This window comes from Harmonia axyridis, chromosome 2 (assembly GCF_914767665.1).
Source record: "Harmonia axyridis chromosome 2, icHarAxyr1.1, whole genome shotgun sequence".
NCBI lineage: Eukaryota > Metazoa > Arthropoda > Insecta > Coleoptera > Coccinellidae > Harmonia > Harmonia axyridis.
This window is the reverse complement of record NC_059502.1, coordinates 33,281,479-33,299,431: the sequence shown is the minus strand read 5'-3', so window position 1 is coordinate 33,299,431 and position 17,953 is coordinate 33,281,479. Positions and strand designations below refer to the sequence as shown.

General features: G+C 32.8%; 1 protein-coding gene across 2 annotated transcripts; it reads left to right on the top strand.

Annotated features, from left to right (window-relative positions):
- Positions 1-319: 319 nt before the first annotated feature.
- LOC123671967 (leucine-rich repeat-containing G-protein coupled receptor 6-like) lies at positions 320-10,586 on the top strand. 2 transcript variants are annotated; one of them, XM_045605889.1, is made up of 3 exons: positions 320-660; positions 9,360-10,099; positions 10,349-10,586. In XM_045605889.1, exons 1-2 carry the CDS (start codon positions 611-613, stop codon positions 10,093-10,095), a joined length of 786 nt encoding a protein of 261 aa, XP_045461845.1. In that variant the 5' UTR covers positions 320-610; the 3' UTR covers positions 10,096-10,099; positions 10,349-10,586. The 2 variants fall into 2 exon arrangements, with proteins under 2 accessions (XP_045461845.1, XP_045461844.1); XM_045605888.1 differs by having other exon boundaries at positions 325-660; positions 9,360-10,091.
- The last annotated feature ends 7,367 nt before the right edge of the window (positions 10,587-17,953 follow it).

Below are 17,953 nucleotides of genomic sequence, written 5' to 3'. Positions count from 1 at the left end.
GAAAATATTCAACAGGATAACTTCCGTTATATAATAGGCTTGTCTGGTGAACGACCCAATCAAATCGTGATACTCAAAATTGAAGAAAGAATTCGTCGAATCATATAATCCTCGCCAAGTAGTGAGGTTATGACCGATGAAACAAAGTACTTACTCTCTACCAATTTCAGAAAATGTTTATTACAAATAAATCAAACAGCATTTCAATAACACATAATTGTTATCATCTAAATGAAAGCTTGAATCGATGGTGGTTTTAAAAATAGCACCAATAAGATAACCTCTATTCACCATTAGGAACTCCAAATTAATTATTTCTATTGAATTTCAATGGATGAATACATTATCAAATATCGAGCAGAATAGAAACACCTAATATTATTGAGGCATTCGATCGAATGCAGCGAGTAGAGGACATCACATTTATCGAGTCTATTAGAAAATGTCCTGTTTAACATCAGTTTGCCATCAGACGCGTACGCGGACATCAATCATCACTCAATTGTTTAAAATTGGCGCCATTTTGTGTGACGTAGTGTCGTTGATAAATCAATCTTAATGAAGTTATTAAGAATCCACGCTGTTCTAGTGCCTGTTGTTACAACCTAAAATGGATTTTTATCACGTGAATTTGGTGATTCTGGTACTCAGTTGTCAAAGGTATGTTGATATGACCTAGTTATTTGTACACAAAAGTAAATAATTCCCCAACCACGAGATCCGTTGAATTTTTTCACCATTTGCTCCGAGTGACTAGTTACTATTCAAATTCAATATATCCTAACAATTGCATGTGGTATTCTATTGTCATACCTTCATTCTGAAGGAATCGTGACAAGACCATGGAACAAAAGTCATGTTAGAGTTCAGAATTCATGAAGGTTGTCCATTAGGAAGGGCAAATGGTAATGAACAGTTAGTTGTTATTTCATCATTATGACATGCGATACGATTATGTTTTATGCAATAGCAGTTAAAAGGCAGACAAATAATAAATATTTAGAAATGCAACTTTTTGAATGGATAACAGTAACAAAATTGAATGGAACCATTGGAACCTGAATATATTAGTTGAGTCTTGAAAGACCAACATGTATTATCCAATGAAATATTGAAATTTACTCAGTTTTTTGAGAAAAATATACAAAAATCTTCCTGTATGGATTTATAGAAGAAAAGTTCTTTGAAAGTAGACCGAGGTCAACTTAATTTGGATCACATAGTGTAATAACATTTTGATGTCAAATGAATTATAGAGATATCTGGAGTATTCAAATTTTAGGTATCTATATAAATTTGTCGCCTTTTTTTTAGATACTTGATCATGCAGATGCTTTTTTCTTTTTCGGATATTCAGTAAACAGTTTCTGTTTAGTGTAAATGAATCTTTTCACAACTGAAGATTTGAACTTCATTTTGATTATATTGGTTTTATTCAAAATACCATCTTTCAATAATGTTTAATGTTTTCACTTGGCTCACCTAGACCTCTGTTATAATTTTTAAAAGCTAAGAGGTATGAGTAGGAAGAACCGGTTGTGCTCTGAGGGCCGGCTTCATAATCCATGCGAAAAGGCTCCCTTTGGTAAAGAACGTTTAATTAGAAAGTCACCTTCATATGGAGCTCGAAAGTGGCTTCAGCTTCGTAAACATATTCCGACCGTTTTTTAGACAAAGCTTTCTTTAATTTGTGTCAAATTTCCTTGGGTTGGCTACTCTGGGAACTAGTGATTTATTGTCTGCATTTAGTAATATTTCATAGAAATTGAAATTTTGTTGAATTGAAATTTTGTGTATGAAGTGAAAGTAAATAAAGGTCCAATTTTAACAAGAAGGTTTGTGTGGTAGGGAAAAACGTGTGATGGAAATGTCAAAACAGAATGAGGTTATGTTTGGTAGTCATAGAGCCTGCGTGAAGAAAAGGATCCCTTTGTTGCCATAAAGGGTCAATATCGGGACCTTATGAGGAAGAACAAAATTTTTCATAACCTCAAAATTGGTTTAAAAAAACATTTCATTTGTAAAGGACTTCTTATGGAAAACGAGATCGTTCTCTTTCAATTCGAAAAATAAAAGATCTCTTGAATTGTTTAGCTACGAATAATCAATCGTTTATCTGTTTATGAGAAAATGAAAGTCCTTAATTTACTCCTCGCTACTTCATAGTTAGTGGCTATGGAAAGAACCATTGGCGATAGTCAATGAAATGTCAACTTAATTTTTCAATAAGAGAAACGCATTCATGTTGATTATTTTAATTTGAATATTTCCAACGTGTCATCACTCGAAAGTTTGTAAAATCAATTATCACCCTGTATATACTCGTGGTGGTCTATCAAATGACAATGTTGCAGCTGTTAGTTTGGCACAAATGTTGTTGGAGAGCCAAGGACATTAATTCACTGTCGTTCAGATCAATTTAAACTCAAACAAACTAATTCGTTTGATATTTCACACAAAATCTTCATGTGGGGGACCTTTGATATGCATTTGAATCAAGGCCAGGCCAAATGTCAATAAATCCTCAATTGAACCATCGAAAATGGAATAAAAGGAGAATTTTCCAAAATAAAATCTCATTTCGCAAAAGCGAAACACTTAAGTAACATGATACATTAACACAATCTTCATAGAACACGATCTGCACAAATTCTGATTAAAAATTGACTAGACTTAAAATTTGTAGTCACTTAGCACATATTATTTTCGAATAATAATAATAATAAATGTATTTGTGGCCATCGACCTAAGTCCTTCTTTTCTATTATCAGCTGAAACCGATTCGTTTGAATATTTATTAGACATTCCACACAAATCATTTCACTTTCAATATGAAATTAAATTTGGGATTAATTTTTCAATATTCTAATCCTTCTTGAAGATGAAAAACCGTAAAAATCAAATAATTGAAAATGCATCAAATTTCATAAAAAAGTATTACATATGTCCATACCTGATATATGTATACTCAGAATTCTTTTACCTATATTCTCTTTATTTTTTCGGTTCAGAAAGAAAATTTATATTCAGTCGATTTCTTACTTTCTGATTAGACTTATTTGAGCATCGTTTTTTCCGAGCCTCTTCTTAACTAGTAAAGGTGCTCATGTTAGTGCTCAAACGTGTTGGTTAAATGGTTTGATTCGGGTTTGAACCGGTTGTCTGCTTGGGTGCATTATTTCTCCTACAAAGATAACATTCCACGGAGCAACAGTGGAACAAATCACGGATGGAATCAACCGTAAACAAGGGGCTGTGTTCTTGGACATGGCCAAAGCATTTAATAAGTTAGGGTATAAGGGACTATTGAGGATATTTACCGAAATAACCAAATACAAGCAAATGTGGGCAACGAACTCACAGAAAGAAGTATACGTCAAGATGACTCATTGAGTCCAATACTCTTCAACACTATTATGTTTGACATCATGATGAAAGTACTCAATGATAAAGGCTATTGAATAGGAAGTAGAGAAGTGAAGATTTTGTGCTATGCTGATGATGCAGTCTTGATGGCAGAAAATGAGAATTATCTGCAAAGGATTCTCTACACATTTAACATGGTCGCAAAAACGCTGAGATTCCCAATACCACTCTCTAAGACGAAGAGTACGATAACAGCAAAAACATGTTTAAGATGTAAATTGGCATTTGATGCCAAATATGTGAAAACAAAAAGTACATACTACAATAAGGCCTATACTTGCATATGGAGCAGAGGCAAGACCTGAAACATCAATAACACAACAATTCATTGAAGCAACACAGATGAAAATAGTTCGAAGAATAGCCGGAAGAACATTAGGGAACAGGGGAAGCCAGATTTAGTGGGTGCTGAGTAGAAGAATAAAAAAAGAATGACCATATTCCCCAAATAACAAAGGACAGAATGGTGAAGGTAGTCTGAGATCACGTCGGGAAGGCGAAGCATAGGAAGAACTCGAAAGCGCTGGAGCGACAGTCTAGCCGCATAGGACGAGTTACCATGAGGGACCGGCACTGAGCCTATTTGTTAGAAAATATATTAGAAAAAGAAGAAGGAACTGCTTGAAGTCGGTTTTCCACTCTTCATGGTTAAAACTTACAGCCTCTTACCATGTGTTCTTACGAGTTTAAAGCCAAAGTTGATAGAGTACTGTTTTCAGCTCTAACCTATTTATTTTAATATCCAATACATATTTCGCACAGAGGAGGGACTCTTTCTTATATTCCTGCAGAGATCTCTGGTGTCACCGTAATTGCTTACATTGGATGTGCCCGACATGATCAAAACAAAGAAAACCTCTTTAGCACTCTCGGCTGACACTATTCTTGGCAGGTTTTGGCAAGTACCTTCAAAAAGCAATCTCAAGACTTCAATTATGGTTCGATCTATGGAGAATCGAGAGAGAACAGTGAGGCTGTTCTCTTCTGCCAAAAGAAGAAAATTCCCACTGACACGTCGTAATGTTCTGTAGGAAGATCGAATGAAAAAACTAACCAAGTATCTAGGAGAAATACTTGACAAGAAGAACCCTTGGAAACATCACGCCTCAACAGCCGTGATAACGGCTTCGTTGCAACCACTATTTTGCAAAAGCAGCAAAATATCTATTTTCAACGAGCTTATTCTCTATGAGTCCAACATTCGGCCGGTCATGCATGCTCTCATTCGAAAAAACTTCAAGTTGTGCAAAATGCAATGCTGAGACGAGCCTTGAATACGCTATAGTTCGTCAGCAACGAACGGATGTGGATACAACGAGATATCACGAAAACCTCCTTATACACATAAGGAAGGCTTGCGACAGCTACCAAAAAGCTACTATAAAAAAAAGCATATAAAACCAAAGATAACAGTCTCATAGGAAGTGCGTGTCAAGCTGAAATAGGAATGTGCAATCAGTAGTTTTTGGTATACGTTTTACTGGTATATTGCTACCTGCTAGAGCAGGACTCACTTCTAACATTGAGATGGTGCAGTAAAAGCAAACGGCTTAACTGCAAAAGAATTAGAAGTTCAAAGTCAGTTAATACTAATCTATTGTGCAAATGGATGGATAGATCAATTAATTTTATCCCTTTGTGTTCGCCGACAAACCGTATGTCATCGAATACCTGCGAAAAATAGTATTATGCCAGTGAAAAAGTAGTTTCATAATACCTTCAAATTTGTGCAATCCGAACAGCGAATTCTTCAATTAGCACGAGATCAAGGGTTTAAAGAATATGGAAATAATTTTTTATCTCAATCCTCAAATATTCAAACCAAAGAGGCTCGCAATTGACATTTCTCCAAGTATTAATAATTTGTCTTTGAGCAGCCGTACTTACCTATCGAGTAATATGTAATCGTTTGGACCCAGCTTCAAGGATTCATTCAATCAAGAACATCAGAAATAGGTCTTTGCCTGGTGTTATTTTGGAATGAAAATGATTTGTGCTTCATTCACTTTTTATTCTTCAGATTTCAATATTCATAGATCAGCATTCTTCATATTATGCTAAAACAATTCATTTACTAAGAGTCGCATATTAAGGACCAGGCAGCAGCCTAATGTAAAAATTTCCACCGGTTAATTTTTCGTATATTGTAGAATTTGACCTCCTGAACAAGAAAATCAATGGGCCCAACTCAATCCTAGTTTCAGAGATACAGTATGTCGAAGTTGGAAAATGCCATTTCTTTGAAGTAACATTTCTCGTAGGAAAACATCTTGAATGAAACATTTTTGCCCGCCAAATATTGCTTGCCCATAAGGTAACAATTTTAGACTGGTTTTTAATGAAAATTATTCTTAGATACGGGGTGCGTCAAAAATTATTCAAAATTAAATTCGTTTAGTTCATAATTCACCCTGTTTTAACCGTCCGTGAAATTTTTCAATTTTTTGTCATAACTCTTAATTCGAGTACATTATTGTAATGTCTAATATTATTGGCTTTGCTATGACCAGTTTTTGAGATACACGGTGAATTCCGTTATTGAAAAAGTTGTAATCTCGAAAAGTAGATATATCCCACTGACTCAGTCTTATAAGACTGAGTTGAACCCATAGAGTTTCTTGTTCAGGAGGTCATATTCTACAACATACGAAAAATTCAGAAAAATTAACCAATGACGAGGCAGCAGCCTTGCTGCCTCGTCCTTCAACCAATTTAAAGATTTTATAAGTTTTCGGGTAGGCTGAATTTGTTTTCATCTAATGATTCCAAAAACTTGTTATTATCAGAATAATAAACAAAAACTATCAACTATCCGTCCACAGTTCGAAGATGAGTTGTAGTAGTTGGTAGTAGATATACATATTATCAATAATTCTTAATGAATAATAGAAATTATTTATCAATTCAGTATGTGCTCTAAATTGATTAATAATCATAAACGTTTGATAATACGCGGTAAAAGTATTATGTGATGTCTTTCTCCCATCTAACTGATACTTGAGCATCTTTCGATTTCTGTTCAATTTTTCTTTGGCTCGGGCTTATAGGTAGCAAATGTGAATTCAAATAACCTTAGAGCCAAAGTTTTTGGTTGTTCAAGTATCTAATTTATTTAATATAATATATAATATATTCATTATTATTATTATTAAAAAAAAATTGGGATGTTGTTTTGTCGTGTAATAGTACCTACAGATATAAAAGTAAGTACCCTATAGGGTTTTCCAATGAAGGGTTTTGTTTTGAATATTCCGCTATATGGGCAGCTTTCGACATTTCACAAGTAAAATTACGCCATTACTAAAAATGGGAGATACACGCTTCAACAATGCATTGGAATTGTTAAAATTAATTAGGTTAGGGGTTAGATTGAACAGTACGCTCGATGCAGTGTGCTGGATCTCGCCCTTTCAATTATTTCTATAGTTGTAAGAGTTTTGTTATTGTTTTTCATGAAATTAATTGAATAAAGACCTTTATTATTATTATTTTTATTATTATTATACAGTTCCCAGAACAAAAGGACTATAATAATAGGAGGACGGTAATAGAGGAAAAATTTAAGATGTTGGAAGTTAGTGATGTGAACAATATCTTGTGATTCAACACCTTTAGACTTTTTCTTCTTTTTCACTTAAAAATAAGGTAAATGCTTCACATTCAAGACTTTGAAGATGGAATTCGTAAAATTATGGAGGATATACAGCCGTGAATGTTTGAGTTGGTCATGGAAAATGTCATGAAAAAGGCATAGTGTTGCAACCGTAGCCGCGGCTGCCATCTGGCTGATATCGTTAATGGCCTGTATTTTTTTCAAACGAGCCGAATCGGATAAAATGGTAAAGCCAAAAAGTGTTTCCTTTGATCTCAGAAATCTTCAGTTGAAAATATGTACAACTCAAAGACTCACCTTGTATGATAATAATAATAATAATAAATCTTCATTTGTCCAGTCAGACATAGCATGTACAGGACAGGTCGATAATAAAATAAATGAAAGAGTGTAGATACAAAAAAATATTGGATAGAAAAAATCAACGAGGAAATCTATAACATATATAAAGACAAATTAATCTCTCGAGAAAAATTAAAATATTCGCAAATATACGCAGATGCCCCGAAACACTAAAGTCTGCATGCCTTACCTTGAAACAGTTCTTTTTGTTTGTTTTATCACGATAATTTTCGAACGGAATCACCTTGAAACTTGAAAAGTTCAGAGTTGCTTTGAATCTCGAATGCCGCGGTAGTATAAGTTCATGGAAATAAACCTACAGCTTTTCTCCTAACGCGAATAAGAAAAACCTATTTTTTTTCTGAGCAGTAACTCAAGGCTGCTTCGTATGAGTTGGTGAGAAAACCATTTGTATTATATGTAGGTAATTCTCGATTAGTTTCGCAAATTTGTGTGGGTGTGTTAAGTGAATAAAAATGCAGTGTCAATTGTTTTTGTTCTGAACATTCATTTTCACTATTACTTAAGTGAATTACAGTAAAAAAATAGTCATAATTTGATGATATAGATCTCAATTGGTCGATAAGCTTCAGAGAAATGGTACATTTAAATCCTGTAAGGAAGGTAACTGAAACTGAACTGATGCAAGATAATCATCTAGAAGAAAAAAAGGAACTACGTAATACCATAGTATAAGGAATGGTAGGCTTATACTATGGTAATACCTACACAAAACATCTTGTAAGGCAGTATTAGAAAATCGAGTAGAACTATTCAATTCTTGTATTCGAATACCTTTATTTTGAAAAATATTTAAAAAAATTGAAGTTTTCAATACACATAAAAAAGTGTTAATAATTTCTTCACAAAGATGAACCTATCGAACTCTTACCCTTATTAAATTATATTCCTCATTCAATTACATAGATAATATCTTGTCGGTTCCTGTATCTAAGATCGATGTAGATAATGACGAAGTACTCAGTTATCAAAAACGTGCGTAAATAAAAAAAACTTTGTTCGAGGAGCTTATTCCAGATGTGAAATTTTTCGAGAAATTTGAGTAAATTCGTTAATTAGGTCATGGTGGTTCAAGTGGTTATTTTTAAGCAGCATTCATATTCTGCCAAAATAAACTATGTCTATTAAATTTTGTTAATTTCCATATTATGATTGAACAACTTTTTGATGATACAGATTTGTGATCTTTTTCGAATTTTTCGCTTCCTAAATGCATTTTAGATCATCGTCAATAACTTTAACATCGTGTCTGTCTATCGGTCTGTGTATCCGAAAGCTTTGTACGAGCTTTTACTTCTACAATTATTCTTATCCTTAAACTATATCCTTAGGCTATATATAGTCTAAGTTCTTATCTAATTTTGATGAAATTCGATAGAAGTATCCTCTTTAGGTCGAAGATGCTTCCATACGAATTTCAGTTATTTTAAATATGTGAAATCTCTGGATCTTATCATATCGAGCTCTGTAGCATTCAACATGAAATACAGAGTAATTGCACTTTTAAGACCGATTTTCAATGAAAATTCGCAAGATTGAGATTATTAAAATAGGTTATTTAATAGATCATTTTTTATAAATATAATAATTGCATAATATGTACTCTTAATGATGATAAATATATGTAATATTATTTCAAAATATGATTTTACTTGGAAATGACTTGATAAACATGAAGTAATAGAGGCTTTGTTATATTCTACTTTTTTGCGGGTTAGGAGATCCAGTTGTAATGTTGTATACTATATGGGCTTTGTAACTGTGTCCTACAGACACCTCAGACATATAACTGTTAATATTTTACCCAACAGTAAAATGATGGAACGGTACTTCCTAAATAGTTATATATTGATTTATTAGATGAAATTATTATTCTTGTGTGTGGAATTTTGTTCATTTTATCTCAAATATCAATTGATCAAATATCTAGGAATAATGAACCCAACTTTATTTTCAGGATATCAGCTTCACCGAATGAAAACTCAATAAATCTAGCTGCAGAGAAAACGAATGCTGAAGAAATAAGCTGGAGTGGAAAACAACTCAATGATATTCCTAAAGGAAATACTACAATTAAACGACTGGACTTGGCTTACAACAATATTCTGCTTCTTAACTCCAATATCTTTCAGAACAGATCATATAGAGATTTAACAATCTTAGACATGCACGAAAATCGATTGAATTATATCAGCCCTTTGGCCTTCAAAGGAATGAAGAAACTAGAGAGCATTGATTTATCTTTCAACAATCTAAAGGATATAGATACATACACGTTTGAGCAGAGCAGAAAACTGGAAAAAATAGATTTTACTTCTAACAGCATAAAGCTAACGAAATCGAAGGTTTTTTTGGTTTCTCCTTCTCTAAAAACATTAGTTCTGGCAAAAAATGACATAGACCAACTATACGAACTATCATTTGTCGGGTTGAAGCATTTAACACATTTGATTCTGGACGAAAACATTCTGAACAAGATACATCCAAGCTGTTTCAAACCTCTTATTGACATTCAGTTTCTGTCATTATCAAATACCGGTGTGATGCACTTGGGCGTTTCTATGTTTACACAGATACCAAGGGTTATAAATATTGAAGCAACCCCTTTGGCAAACAGATTCATCCCTCCATTGACGAGGATAAAAAAGGATCAGGTGACGAATTTGCTCAGAGCTGAAGACTTCGAAAGGTGAGTAGGTGAGTTGAAACACCAGCTCTAATTAAAAATTCTTACAATTTTAGATATTCATATGTATTTTATTTCAAAATGATTGCACTACATAACAGAAAAAAATATCATGGTATACAGTATTCATTCAATAATTCATCTTAATTATTTCAAATGATTCTATTGTTGAAATTTTTTTATATGTGTTGTATCTTGTATACCACCTAGAAATGTTACCTTTAGTTTCGTTCATTGAATTCTTTATAACTTTTTTGCAGACAAAACATTTGATGAAGATGAATTCAACGGAAATCTCAAGTTTTATTGAGAAACCTATGGCTGCCTCCTCAAGATTAGAGAGAATATTTAGGACTAAATACATGATGGATTGGGATTGCTAATCATCAATTTTCTTCAAGAAAATTGGTAAAGGCTGATGAGAGTGAGAGTTTATTTTAAGTATTACTATGTAAATAATCAGATTAAGTGGTAATGTATAAATGTTTAATTTGTAAATAAGCCTTTCACATGTTCATTCATCATTCATGCCATCTTGCGTAATGAATTTTTCTCATCCATTTCTAGTAAGAGATTAATCTTATCGCGAAGCATCTGCTTGTAGAAGAGATCTCTAGAGAGATTTTTTTATTTCCTAGCTCTCTAAATCGCTCGAATTTTGAAACTTCAGGAAGAAAACTATCGACAGTAAAATTGATTGCAACATACCTAGTCAAAAATAAGTAGAAATTTTTTTCATGCTAGTACCTACTGTTGTAGAATATCAAAAGAGCAAGATTTACACAGACTAGATCAAATATACATACTTACCAAAAATACCAAATCAATATTTTCATATTGCATATAGGTGGTTCTCAGCATTTTATTTTTAAAAACTCATCTCAATATTTCATTCTTTGATTTAATTCAAATTCACTAATTCAGTCCAATTATCATATTCCTGAAATAAATAAAGGTACAAATGAATTTAAATATTAACAATAAGAAAAAAGAAAAAACATTTATCAAATTACAATAGACTGTATTTAAATGAGTCGAATGTTTCTCATCAAGCAATATTATTACACTTTGATTATTATGTACTGAAAATATAAAATATTTTGCTGATAAGTGCGATACATTTTTTCATGACTAGAAACCGCAGGAATCTCCTGAAAAATTCATAAGAGATAATAAATATGTACACAGTGTCTCATTTGCACTATTAAAGATGAATTTAATATGAGAAAGAGGTACCATATCGATTGTATATAGTAGTAAATATTTATTCATAAATTTATTTCTTTTATAAAATAGTCATGCTTTATTTTTTAATAGAAAATTAATATATCATAGCTTTATTTAACGATGAAAATGTGATCGATTGTGTGTTATTTATTGTTTAAGAATCATTGTAAGCAAAGATAAGAATAAAGGGCCATTGGAACAAATATTCAAAATTATTGTATTCATTAGAGATCGGTATATTATCGAAAATTTCATTATAGAATGAATCCTCTGACAATTTCCACTTTTTGTGCATTCGTTCCCTGAACACATCAATCTATTATTTCGTCAAAATGTCTGCAATTTTCGAATTTTGAGTCAGCATTGATCTCAAATAATAAGATCCTACTCACTGATTACAAATTCATGGTAAAATTCAAGAACGGCTTAAAAATTTTCAGCTATCCAAATGAGAGGCTCTAAAATTGAGAATAAAAATATTCGACTTAGCAATCTCGGTAACACCAAGGAAGTTTTTGGGTGAAGTTTCATGATCGTCTCGATTATTTCGAGAGTTAAGGGGGACAGGTTTTTGAGCACAAACTATGATCATTTCATTTTAATTCATTTATTTATAATTTTCAGAATGTTTTTATGATGTGTTTCATTTTAAAATTATAATTTAGTCTAGTTTTTGGGCGAATTATTATTCATAATCTGTCGGCGATCTGTCAGCAAACAGATCACTTTCAGTTCGTGATAAAGGTGTCTATGACTCTAACATTCCAAACACCTGGTTTGGTTTAGTGGGTAGATCTCTTCAAACGCGGAGTCTGACGCTGTTCGACCTTTTATAAGGATATTCGCCCATGAGGATTCCCCCTGCCAAACAAGAAGAAATAAGTGTATGTTTAAATTTGATGAGGGGGTTTTTAAGAATAACCGATAGATATCCTTTATCATAATTTTTATGAATAAAAATGAAATATTTTGTGAAATCAAGATATATTTGATGGATCCGTTCCTTACCTGGTGAAAATTCGTTTTGAATATGATTTATACTGAATAAATAAATATTGAAATAAAAATATATGGTGTCTATGATGGAATTTTCCAAATTTCAGAAAGTTAGTATACGGGTGATTTGCCACAAACAGGGGCTTATGAGATAATCAGTTTTAGTTTATAATTATGGATGGTCCGCATTAAACAGTCCAGCAAGAGTATGACTCTGGAAAAAGCCGGGACAACTTAATTCCCTTCTCCCATCAATTCCACATAGTTTTTTTTTACACCACAACGGATGTCACAAAAATGTATGTCTTTCTTCCCACAGTGTTTCTTCCAGGTACATTTACGGGGTGGCAGTATCCTCCCGGAGCTGTGTAGGTGTCCCCCGCGTGAAAATTTTGAATGTAACACCCTGCAGTTTTATATTCATAATCAGATTCCTCATTCAAGTTTTCGTTGCTTAATGTTTCATTTGCATTTTTTTCCCAGAAAATTGGTCTTCAAGCTCAAAATTTTCTTAAATAGAGTTTTATTCCAATATGGATAACTTTGTGATTTATGCATGAAAATTTGTCCAGCTTCTATCAGAAGATATACCAATGCTTCTCCTGCATAAATGTATCAAGATCAATGTCAAAGTCAATGATAAAAACTTCAGAAACATTTTTTTTTACATAAGAACCTATTTTTCATTGGAGAATCTACGTCAAAAAATAGTGCATAAGTGTAATACATACTCTTGTCGAAAAGACTTTTTTCCCGATTAGATATAAATGACAAAATTTCATTTACTTCTAAATATTCATCTGATTCTCGTATAATTTATTGAAGTTCCATCCATTCTTCATAAGTCATGGTGAAAAAACAAGAATTTTGGCTATTCACTTTATCTTTCAAGTGTATCTCTACAATTCTTGCCCAGTGCTATTAAATTTTTATTATCGTTAAGAAGCTAAGAGTCATTTTTCGTCATGGTACGTTATTCGAATTATACCTACTCGTATCACCTTTGATTTATTTGTGATGTATGGTGAAGAACATGCCGAGTATATTTAACACAAAATATTTACATCTACTCCAAATGACAGAAGCAAAATTTTACAGAAATGCAATCCATTCGCGCGAAGAAAACAGTGGTCATATGAAACTTAAGATTAAAAGCATAATATTAACTATTAAATTCATGTTTTTTTCACCATGACTTTTGAAGAAAAGACTTCATTAATTTAATCGAGAATCAGAGCGTTCTTTTGAAAAAATGAGATTTTTCCTTATATATCTCGGGAAATAAGCATTTTAGAGCAGTAGTATATGCTACTCTCAAACACTGTTTTTTGACGTAGATTCCACCTGAAAAAAATCAGTTTTGTGGTTTTTGTCATGGCTGACTTTGACATCGAAACATCTTGTATGTTCAATTGAATTTTTAATTAACGAAGAAGCATTAGTATGACTTCTGATGAAAGCTGGAAAATTTGGAATTAGGAAGTTTTCAAAGTCATTAACATTCGAATGAAGCCCTATTAGAGAGAATTCTAAGATTTTTCATATTTCCGATCAATTTTCTGGGAGAAATATGGAAAAGATAAATTGTAGAATTCAAAGAGTAATATGATTATGAATGAAAAAACTGGGTGTTAGATTTCAAAAGAGAAAGTTGATTCCGAAAGATTGGACTCAAAGTCCATGTAAATAGTATCTCTTCAAATGTGAGGACGTCAGACGACAAGTATAATTTTTTCCATTCGTTCAATGATATTCGACACCATTAATTCATCACTAGGTTGCAAGGTAAAGTATTTTGAACTAACGCGTAAATTCATGGATGCACAAAGTGTCGACGAATCGAAGGCTATCCTCGTTAATTTTGCATACCAGCATTCTATAGGTACGTACATCCTTTTCAACGCCTCATTTGAATATTAAATTAGACGGCATAATCCTATCCCATATATCCGGTGAGGTTCATATAAAATCATAATAAATTCTTGACGCCACACTTACTCATTATTCTATGCAAAATTTAATATCTGATATGAATATTTTAAAGGTAATGGAAAAGGTCAAATTTCAGCCCACCCAGATAGAATGATCTAAATCTCGATCAAAAAAATTATTTTTTCGAAATAATATATGAATATTTAGATTATTTTGAAATAATAAGAAATCACTTCCATATTTAAAAGTCAGGAATCGTATGATGTTTCAATACAAAAAATGAAACAACTTACTTACAATAATTACTGTATCTATATTGTAATATGTTATTGTAATCATATATATTATTAATTCTTTCACAGCAGAGATGATGAATCGCTACACAGATCTTAGTATATATATCAACAACATGTAAAGAAGATAAATAAATTTAAAAATTTATAAAAAACCAGTGAGTGACTAAAAACACATGATGCCTGTGATTCTAATGCTATTTAAATATTAGATTCAAAATATGTGTCGATCTTTTGGCGATTGTAGATATAATAATCCTTTAACAATTAAATTCTGTACTTTTCACATCATTCTATATCATGAAGAAGACTCCAACGTCTCCAACGAATAGTCAGATATTATATCCTGGTGGCACCTTTTCCTACATTAGCTATCTCGATATTCTGTACCTGAATAAAGTGGATTATTTTCGATCAATTTGTATGCAAGTAACGCAACAGCGTTGAGAGGTTCAAGTCTCTTATCAGACGTTTTGTTCATCGCCTTGCTAATCAAATGTTTAATCTGCTTCAAAGTCACTGTCGTTGACTGTTGATTTCAGAATTACCTTCAAAATAAGAAGCAGCAAATATATTAGGATATTTCTAGTGTTCTGTTTCATATTTATGAGGCAAAAATAGCATAATTCATGATAGTTCTCCAAACTATAATGGTGTGTAGCAATGATGACCATTGCTACACTAATCTTCACATTGTCCTCAAGGTTCGCTGTTCAATATATATTTTGCATAAGCAAGAATTGGCGATAATTTTTCATAGAAAGACATCACCGACTTGGTGTTGTTGTTTCAGTTTTATAATACATTACACACGAAATCACCAGAAAGAAAAAAGGTTTTCATCGAGAATTAGAGTATCTAAATAATCCAAATTCTAATGAAAATGGCCTATAATCATAATAAAATAAAGAAAATTCATAAGGTAAAAGTGGTTTCAGAAAATAATAAAATATTCATCAGATTTTGGTGATCTGTTTTTGGGGCGAAAAAATTGGTTATCTATTAATCATAATGACTATTAAATGATCCAGTTCGGGTTCAATGATATTTGCGATATTTAAAAAAGCTGATGATATCAAAATTGTTCACTCAGAATTGAGCAATCCTTATAAAGAAACGTCTTATTCCTGATAGCTAAATGTGATCCTCTAATAGTTATTTATAATACAAGTGCAGAAGGCATTGATATTCTTCCACGAGTTCAAAATTCAAAAACGAGCCACGAAGTGGCGAGTTTTGGAATGAACGAGTGGTAGAATGAGCCTTCTGTACGAGTATTATACATTATTTTCTCTAATTCATTGCATTTTCATTGAAATTAATGAAATATTTCCATAAATCTAATTCAGTGATTTTTGCATTGAAAAATGTTGGTTGGCAGAACTGATTTCTTTAAGGCAAATTGATGAATTGACAGATAAAGCCGTGGCGGAAAGTTCGGAGTACCAACATAGAATAATAAAATATAACCATGAAAACTGTGCGTTTCTGATATATTCTCGCACGATTTTGTTCTACAAGATGTGGAAGAATGAACGGAATAACCACAGAATTAGAGAAAATATTTACTGGTAGAACACTGCAACTGCAAATAAAAGCAAAAAATGAATATCGAGTTTTAAAAACGTCAACTCCTTATGTCTTTTGAGGTTTGAAGTAGGAACATTCGAATCCACGGAAACTTTATTTTTGTTGGACATGAAATCTGTCCTGAAGATATCCTCATCCTTGTCGAAACATTTGCATAGTAGCAAAATTCGATTTTATTATTCAACATAGTTGCCTTCGAGGGCGATACAGCGATTATAGCGATCTTCCACCCTTTCGATACCAGTTTTGTAGTACGATTCGTCTTTCGCTTCAAAATAGGCCTCAGTTTCGGTGATTAGTTCTTCATTGGAGCTAAATTGCTGAGCTGAGAACAGGAAAAAGTTGCTGGGGGCCAGATCTGGCAAATACGGTGGATGCAGAAACCCAATTCATGCAATTTCACCATTGTATTTATTGATTTGTGACACAGCGCATTGTCTTGATGAAACAGCACCTTTTTTTTTCATTGAATGAGGCGTTTTTTAACGATTTCATCCTTAAAACGATCCAATAACGATATAAAATAATCGCTGTTGATGGTCTGGCGCTTTTGGAGGTAATAAATGACCATTATACCTTGCGCATTCCAGAATACTGTTGCCGTAACCTTGCCAGCTGACTGTTGTGTTTTTCCTCGCTTTGGATTCGGTTCATCGTGTGCAGTCCACTCAGCTGACTGTCGATTGGACTCCGGAGTGAAATGATGGAGCCATGTTTCATCCATTGTCACATATCGACACAAAAATTCAGGTTATCAAGCGATTGACTTGAAATTTTGCACCAGGCTTGGTATTGTCATTCTACATCCAAATGCAAATTGTCGTTTTGATCGAATTTTCAGTTTTGAAATATACATCGAAACAAAATTTCCAACGACCATATTTGCATTCAAGAATTGGACGACTCTACTGATTTCATGTTTCTAGGTCCTTATGTTTGAAAGTTATCTTGTATGCGAATTTGAGGACGGATTTATCGTCAGTGAGTCAAACCTTCTAGTTTGAGACCATTCCAAGCTCGAAATTCAAAAATTATACAGACAATATGGCGAAATGATCAATGAATAAATCAATTCGGAGGAGAAGCGCTCAAAAACCTGCTAGTGAAATTTGTAGTTCGATTCTATAAGTCTATAGACATTCCATAACGAGAACTGAGAATTCTTTATTGGGCAGGTTCATATTTTTTCGTCGAAGTACACACATCGGAAAAGTCTAAGGATATTCTTCGAAATGATTGGTTTTGAGTTAAATGAAAGAAAATTCGAGGAAATTATGTATAGATGTATTCAATAATTGTTTATATACTTCAAATAAACCGAAATTTTTATAATGAAAAAGTGAAAAACTGAAAAAAATCGAAGTCTCTAAATTGCGAAAAACATAGTAATTATTCTTAGTAATTTTTTATCGAAAATCAATTCAAGTTTGGCATTTAATACAATGTGTGGCCTCCTCGTTGATTAATTACGGCTCTACACCTACGATTCATAGACAAAATCAGATTGTTTAGGTCTTCCTGATTTAAATTTGTCCATTCAGCTGTCAGAAGCTCCCTGAATTCTAAAACATTTTGGACGTTTCCCATATTTGGCGTAATCCTTCTTTGAAGCATGTCCCATACATGTTCTATCGGATTCAGGTCCGGAGATTGTGCTGGCCATGGCAAAACATCAATTCCCTCATTATCCAACCATTGTGTCACAATACGAGCGGTATGGCGACGAGCATTGTCATGCATCAAATGGAAGTTTTCACCAACAGCTTCTGCATAAGGTTGTACAATTGGTTGCAGAATATTTTCCAAATATTGCTGAGCTCTTAGAAA